Source organism: Myotis yumanensis, unplaced genomic scaffold (genome assembly GCF_028538775.1).
Source record: "Myotis yumanensis isolate MYYU_CA2020_CCGP unplaced genomic scaffold, mMyoYum1.0.hap1 SCAF_14, whole genome shotgun sequence".
NCBI lineage: Eukaryota > Metazoa > Chordata > Mammalia > Chiroptera > Vespertilionidae > Myotis > Myotis yumanensis.
Genome location: NW_027223765.1, coordinates 7,584,832 through 7,592,343, shown reverse-complemented (window position 1 = coordinate 7,592,343; position 7,512 = coordinate 7,584,832). Strand labels below are relative to the sequence as shown.

Here is a 7,512-nt window from a genome sequence, read left to right as displayed (position 1 = left end):
GTGGGGTGCTGGGGGCAGCAGTGAGGAGAGGGGCGGGGGGCATGAGAGGGAGCCAGCGTCCAAGTCTGGCTTGAGGCACAGGTGCCACCATCTGGCTGTTCTCCAAGGCAGCCGCCCCTTCCTACATCCACCTTTCCAGATCCTTCCTATGGTGTGAGCCCCCAATCCCGGTCCTCTCGCTCTGCCCATGCCCCCGCCTGGAATCCTGGAAGGCCCGGCCCGGGGTCCCCTGGTGGGGCAGACTGCTCCGCCCACAGCACACTTTCCCCAGCCTCCGTCCCAGGAAGACACCTGGGAGTCCTGCTGGTTCTCGGACCCAGCCCGCTCTCCCCTGTGTGTCTGAGGGGGGGTGGTGTGTGTGTGTGTGTGTGTGTGTGTGCGTGCAGGACCAGCCTCCTCGCAGGCTCCTGGGGCCTCATCAAACCCCTGCGCAAGAACAGAGCCAGGCCAGGTCATGGAAGCCATTTATTGGTTTGTTTTAAAAATATGCATCTTATTTACACACGAAGTTTGGTGAGAAGTGCTCGGTTAGTTCAGACAACAGCTGGCACCTGACGCGCGTCCCTCCCTCCTTTCTCCTACCCTCTTCTCCCCTCCTGCCGGCCAGTGTGCAGTTCTAGAAAAAAAAAAAGAGCCACACTAAAAGCTAAGGAGTCGGGCCTTGCCCGTCCTTGCCCGTGACCACACCGTCCGCAGCTCCTGGCGCTGCCAGCGGCCAGCCCCGGGCACCTGTCTCAGGCTCCGGGCTGGCCACCCAACACCACGGGCTCCTTCCGGCAGCTGGGCTGGCAGCCGGCGCCTCCCCAGCCGCATTCCCGCCCGTGCAGGGTGCCGAGTGCAGGGCGGGGGTGGGGTGGGGGCGGCAGGCATTCCTCTCCAAGACTGAGAGCAAAGCACAGAGATCTACAAAAATAAGATTTCCACTCAGAGGAGTGTCGCTGGGACAGTTCAAACCTTGTCCCGCGCTGGACTCGGAGGGAGCAGGGGCAGGAGGGAAATCACTGGAGTGGAGTGGGGCTGGGGCTGGGGTGACAAGGAGAATTGTAATACTTGACTCACTGGCAACGCCACCGGCACTGCCATGAGCTCAGAACGTCCAGCCCTCTGACAGCTCGGAGAGGTAGGTTGGGAGCAGCCCGTGTCCGGCTTCCCGGGCGGCCTGTGAGGTTGGATGCCCCGCGGAGGTGGGCGGCCTCGCTGGAGAGCTGGAAGGGGCAGCCCGGCTCCTGCCTGCTCAGGCTCCGCCCACCCGCCCACGCTGTCACTCTCAGGGTGACAGCTCTCCACATGAAAAGATTTGCATATGCTAAATAGGATTGTCAGCAGCTGAAGAGGCCCCTGGGGGGTTACTGGACTAGAAAAAGTGTTTTTCCCTGAAAAAGCCTTCGGACAAGACCTGCGGGACAGCCTGGACCCTCCCCCAGGAGGTCCTGTGTGCAGGAGCCACCAGGATCCCAAGCTGAGCCGGAGGGGCTGGGCCAAGGCCACGCTGCTCCCTTCCCAAGGGGTCCCAGGGTTCATTCCCCGCCCAGGGCACGGGGACAGGCCTGCTCACCCCTGCCTAGGACCCAGGCTGCCCACCCCACTCCCACGCGGCTGCGTTTGGAGAGGAGCTGGGACCACACAGGAATCACCTCGCCCCCATGGTTAGAGGGAGAAAGTCCGGCAAGAGAACTCTGGCCATGGTAACAGGTTCCCCTCTTCACATGGGCCGAGGGCTGTTGAGCTTCTTAGTCCCAACTCCACGGTGCTCAGCCTTCTGTACCTGGCCTGCGGGCAGGGTCTGCCAGGCTCGGGAGCAAGAACAGCTGGGTGCCAGGCTGCGGGTGGGCTGGCTCCCTCAGGCCCGTCAGTTTTATGTTAATACTCATACAGAGGCCAAGCTTCGGCCCCCAGGACCAGCCCTGGGACGTCTCTTCCGGAAGCCTTCTGCTTTTGTAGAACCGACCCTGCGAGGCTGCTTTTCAGTGTGTCCTACTAGGTCCTGCCTAAAAACACAGGGGAAAGCAGGACCTTGGGGACGATGGAAGGCCAGAGGGAGTCCCTCCCCGCTGCCAAGACGCCACGTGGGGCTGGGAGGAAAGGTCTGTCTCCTTGGGGCTGGGCTCCCTGGCACTCGTCTGAGAGCAGCTGGTGTGTGGCCTGTGTGTGCACATGTGTGTGAGAAGAGGGGTTCAGCCCTCCTGGTCTGCAGCCCGAGTGGCAGGGGACCCCCTTGCTGCAGTGAAGGCCTGTGGGAGCCACACCGATCCCACTTCTGCGTTGAGAACAGAGTCCCAGCAGCCTTTGGGAACAGTTCACGCCTGCTCAGAGTTTGGAAGAGCAGTGTGAGTTGCTGCCCAGGTCCACGGAAAAAAAACGTTAGTTCTTCGCTCAAGTAAAAAAATATCAAATATAATAAATTTATGAAAGCCATTCACAACATATACAGTCTTCGTTTTCTATTTTGCCGCAGCAGCTGGGGTGGGGTTGCTTTTCAGAGCCCCAGGGTGTTGCCTGACCAGACCAGGCACTGGTATGAGTGGGGGTCTCCAGGGACAGGCCGCCCCAAGTGGTGGGCATGGCCAACTGCTCCCGGCCATCAACGCGGGTGCCATAGAACTCTGCCTTGTCGACCCACGGGGCTGAGGCTCATCTCTCACTCCTGAAGCCCCAAACAAAGAAGGCCCCGCAGGTGCTGGCTTCTGGCTGCACATGGGTTTGCCTCGAGGCCACAGGCTGCCTTTCGGGGTGTCTTGGCCAGCCTGGGCAAGGCTCACACCATAGACTCTTGGTCCCTGTCTGAGGATGCAGGGAAGTCCGCGAGATCTTCACTGCGGCTGTAGTCAGACACCCGCACCTGGAGGTTGTCACTGGTGGCCCTGGTGACACTATCATAGGAAGGGGGGAAGGATGTGGAAGAGATGGAGGAGCTGGAGGGCGGGCCAAGGTGCTGGGAGAAGTTCTCATTCATCTTGTAGGCGATGAGGCCCTCTTGCTCAGGGGCATCCTCCTCGGAGAGGCCGCTGCTGCCCGCCTGCTGGCGGAAGAGGAAGGAGGCTTGTTTCATGGAGCGCTGCAGCAGGTGCCTCCGGAAGGCCCGTTGGATGATGGTGGCCGACACCTCCTCGTGCTTGCGCCGGAGCGTGGTGGTGATGGGCTCGTAGGAGATCTTGGACGGGTTGGCCGCCATAAACTTCTCCTCCATCTGGATCTTCAGGGCGTCCATCTCCCCGGACTCCCCCAGGACCCTCTTAGTGAAGGCAAAGAGGATGTCCATGCAGTGGATACGGTCCCCACTCACCATGGGCAGGTCCATATTGATGAGGCTGATCTGGTTGGGCTTGGCGATACGCAGCGGCTCAGACAGGGCGTCGGCAAAGTCGGACAGGGCCGTGTACTCAATGAACTGGGTGGCCTCCGGGTCGAACTTCTCCCAGATCTCATAGAACATGTCAAAGTCGTCCTCGCTCAGGGGCTCGGTGCTCTCCTCTGTGGCCACACTGAAGTTCTCCAGGATGATGGCGATGTACATGTTGACCACGATGAGGAAGGAGATGATGATGTAGGTGGTGAAGAAGAGGATGCCCACGGCTGGGCTCCCACAGTTCCCCCGGGAGCCATTGCTGTTGGGCAGATTGGGGTCGCAGTAGGGGGGCCCCGTGTTGAGGATGGGGCTGAGGAGACCATCCCAGCCAGCCGACGTGGTGATCTGGAAGAGGCACAGCATGCTGTTGGCGAAGGTCTGGAAGTTGAACATGTCGTCGATGCCAGCCTCCCACTTGACATAAGCGAAGTTGGCCATGCCGAAGATGGAGTAGATGAACATGACGAGGAAGAGCAGCAGCCCGATGTTGAAGAGGGCAGGCAGGGACATCATGAGGGCAAATAGCAGCGTGCGGATCCCCTTGGCCCCGCGGATCAGCCTGAGGATGCGGCCGATTCGGGCCAGGCGGATGACTCGGAAGAGTGTTGGGGAGAAGAAGTACTTCTGGATGATGTCCGAGAGCACAGTGCCTGTGGGAAACAGCAGAGACTGTGGCCACCCATGGCCTCTCTGTCCTCCCTCCAGACCAGAGTTACTGGGTGGGATGCTCCACAGCAAGGGGCAAGGAAGAGGGGGCCCTTCCAAGAGGGTTGGGTTAACTGCAAGGCCCTGCTACCCCTGTTCCCATGAATCTCCATTTCTGCATATGATCCAGAACATGAGGACTCACGACTTTTGCAAAGTGCCTTCTCAGCCCCTTTGTTTCTTAGTCTTCTGAGAACACTGCAAAGTAGAGCTGTACTTGGCCTATCATCTAGATCATGGGCGCTGAGTCCTGAGGGGACTTGCTTGGTGTTTTGGTGGCCTAATTTGGGCCAGAACTCAGGCCTTTTATTCAAAGTGTGGTCTGAGGATCAGCAGCCTTGGGATCTCCTGGGCACATATCAGAAATGCAGGACCTCAGCTCTGCCCCAGAGCCACTGCATATGCACAAGCCCAGGAGTGCAAGAGGCACTAGCCTGGAAGTCAGCACTCTCCCCTATGCCATGCCATGCCACTCCATGTCACTCCACGTTACATCTCAGGCTCCCTGAGATGGTTCCTATCATCTTCTCAACTCTACTAGCTTCCAGGGTTTACCCACCCCTTGGTCTCTATTGACTGCTCTGGGCTGGGATTTTTAAGGAGCAGGGACATAACTTATAGGAGAAAGAGTGAAATTGACTTGCCTCATATTGGCCCAAGTGATTTTTCCCAACTCCTCATTATAATAATGATGTCACTGGCTGACATGTGTCCAGTGTTTGCTGTCAATCAAGAACTGAGCTGAGCACTTTACATCATCCATTAAGCCCTTCCAGTCACCCTAGAAAGTAAGCTGATACCCTCAGCCTCATTTTCCAGAAGAGGAAGCTGAGAGGTGAGGTAACTTACCCAACTGGCCACCTAGTCAGTGAGAAGCTGGAATTTGACTCAGACACGCTGGCTCCAAATTGACCTGTTAGCCGTGCCTCTCCAGCATGGCCAAGCACCGGGACCAGGAGGTGTTCCGAGGTACATGCTGTACCTCCCGAAGACTCTGAGACTGCCCATCATCAGCTCCCTCCTACTGCCAATGTCCAGCATAGTCTAGCCCCTCTTGGCACACTCTAGCCCTCACCCCTGCCTGGGACCTCCCTGAGCATTTCCTGACCCTTCTCCCAGCTTCTAACTATCTGCCCATCACCACAGCTGCCTTGGCTCCTGCCTTAGCCCCTGCATTTCCCTCCAAGTTCACCAAGTGCTGGGACTGTCCACAGTAGAAAGATGAAAGTCAGTCACTCCAAGGCAGAGTTCCGTGGGGACAGGGTCAAGAGTTCAAGTGTGTGTGTGTGTGTGTGTGTGTGTGTGTGAGTGATGGGGGAGAGGTGAGGAATGCAGAGAGAAAAGAATGAAGAAGCCTAAGTGTACTTGGCATTAAGTACAGATCTCAGACTGGAGGAGAGACCTGGCCTGGGGAGGGCATCTCTGTTCAGACAACTGGTATACCCACCCACAATGGAGAGGATGACAACCACGAAGTCGAAGATGTTCCAGCTGTTGGTGAAGTAATAGTGCCGCAGGGCACCCATCTTGATGATACACTCGCCCGTGAAGATGACTACGAAGAGCAGGTTGATCTTGCCCAAGATGTTGATCTTCTCCAAGCTCTGGTCATCTGTCTCCACCATCATGGTCACCATGTTTAAGCAGATGAGAAACATGATGGTGACGTCAAAGGCCTGCTTGGTCACAATGTCGAATACGAAGCCCTGGTACTTGTTCTGAAAGGAGGGGCAAAGGATGGGCTCAGCAGGGATTTTGCAGGCCAGCAGGTCCCCCCTGTTGCTGACTTTGTCCAGATCGCCCACACTCTTAGTCTCCTGTCTGGTGAGGCCAACACCCCACCAGACCGTCACAGTGAGAGGAAGAAGTCAGGAGCTCTGGAACAGCCTGGCCCTCCTGCTGAAGTGCTACCTGGGCTCCAAGGCCCAGCCCCAAGGTTCCCTCTTCCTTCTCTGATGGATCTTCAGGAAGGGATTTCTCCTACTCTGAGTTTCCTTAGCAGCCATTCTTTGAGCTTTTCTTTTTGTTCCCACTGTCTGAAAGCTCAAGGTCAAATTTAAAGGTCAATCCTAGTAATTGTATTAGCCCTCAGGTTAATAAATATTCTCCACTCTTTAAGGAATTGATTTTATTTACTCTTCTAACTATATTTATGTGTGTCTTTGTTTGTAAGTCACCCCAGATCTCTCTCTCTCCCCCACCCACACATGCACAACAGAGTATGGTGGAAAGAATCAGATGAAATTGATGAATTAGATTAAAAAATTGGGGCTGTCACTTACCAGCTGGTGACTTAGGTTATGTCACCTAATTACTTTGAATACTGCCCGCAACCCTGCTCCAACATACACACACTTTATTGGAGAATGGCTTGGTCAGGCAAGGGAGTCAGCCTATGGAGGACCCAACACGCCTCCTGGCCCCATGCACCAGGGGATCTACCATTCAGGGGTTGTAAGAATGAGGCGATGAATGCGGTGGGGGCTGCAAAGACTGCCCTGCTCTCCCTGGGGAAAGCCTGAGTCCTTGCAGGGGAGGAGGGGCTCACTCAGAGGCAGATGAGCTTCTATAGGAGGGGAGTGTCCCCTGGTTGGCACAGCCTGCTCATGCCTGCCTTACTACCTCTATGAGACTGAGACCTCTGTGTGCAGTCAGATGCCTGACTACACTGGACTGGCTGAGGGCCCCAGGCTGGGCCAAAGACCGTGAAGAGGCCGTGACAGTTGGTGGTGTGGCATGGGAGCTCCCCAGGCTTCCCCCTCCCCAGAAGATCCTTCCCCCCCTTGCCAAATTGGGAGCAGGCTCACCAGAGGCCGGGGGATGGGCTTCTGGGGCTTCTTGGAGCCCAGCTTCTTCATGGCGTTGTAGTACTTCTTCTGTTCCTCTGTCATGAAGATGTCCTGGCCCCCTAAGTGCAGAGAGACAGGCACCAGACTCATTTTGGGGTTCTCAGAGGCTCCAGCACGGACAGCACAGGGACCCTGCTTCAATAATGAGGTGCCAGGACCAGTCACCCCCTCACTTCCTGTCCCTCTAAAGTATGTCCCTATCCTGCACCACAGATTGCTCCCCGAAGTTGCTTTTCCAGGGGGCCTGTCCCCATTCGCCTTGAGAGTTCTCTGGCTTTGTGACCTGCAAGTCCTGTCCCTACCCCAACCCTCTCACCTGCCCAACACAGCCAGGTTGGAGGTTCTCTCTGCTCACCTTGTTTACCTGTAAACCAACCATGGCCCTCTGATGGAGCTCCAGGCAGACCCTGGCCCTCTGCACAGGCCCCACCCATTATCCCTGATCATGGACCAGGTGACGAGTCCCCAGCCTCACCCAGCTTCTCTGAGGAGCCTCATCTCTCAGGTAGACTAGGGCAGGCCTGGGGCCCCTTGTTACACTCTTGTAGGCCTAGGCATATGACCTCATGGACACAGATCCCTGCCATTCCACTCCATTTAGCGGGAGCAAGC

At 56.9% G+C, this 7,512-nt stretch overlaps 1 protein-coding gene across 1 annotated transcript in view; it reads right to left on the bottom strand.

Annotated features, from left to right (window-relative positions):
* Window positions 1–452: 452 nt before the first annotated feature.
* Window positions 453–7,512, bottom strand: part of SCN5A (sodium voltage-gated channel alpha subunit 5) — a 70,733-nt gene continuing 63,673 nt past the window's right edge. Inside the window, exons 25-27 of the mRNA XM_070391591.1 lie at window positions 6,859–6,959; window positions 5,499–5,769; window positions 453–3,996 (exon numbers count right to left, since the gene is read on the bottom strand). Of these exons, the coding sequence (XP_070247692.1) occupies window positions 2,756–3,996; window positions 5,499–5,769; window positions 6,859–6,959 (1,613 nt within the window). The 3' untranslated portion in view covers window positions 453–2,755. The remainder of the gene's footprint in view (window positions 3,997–5,498; window positions 5,770–6,858; window positions 6,960–7,512) is intronic.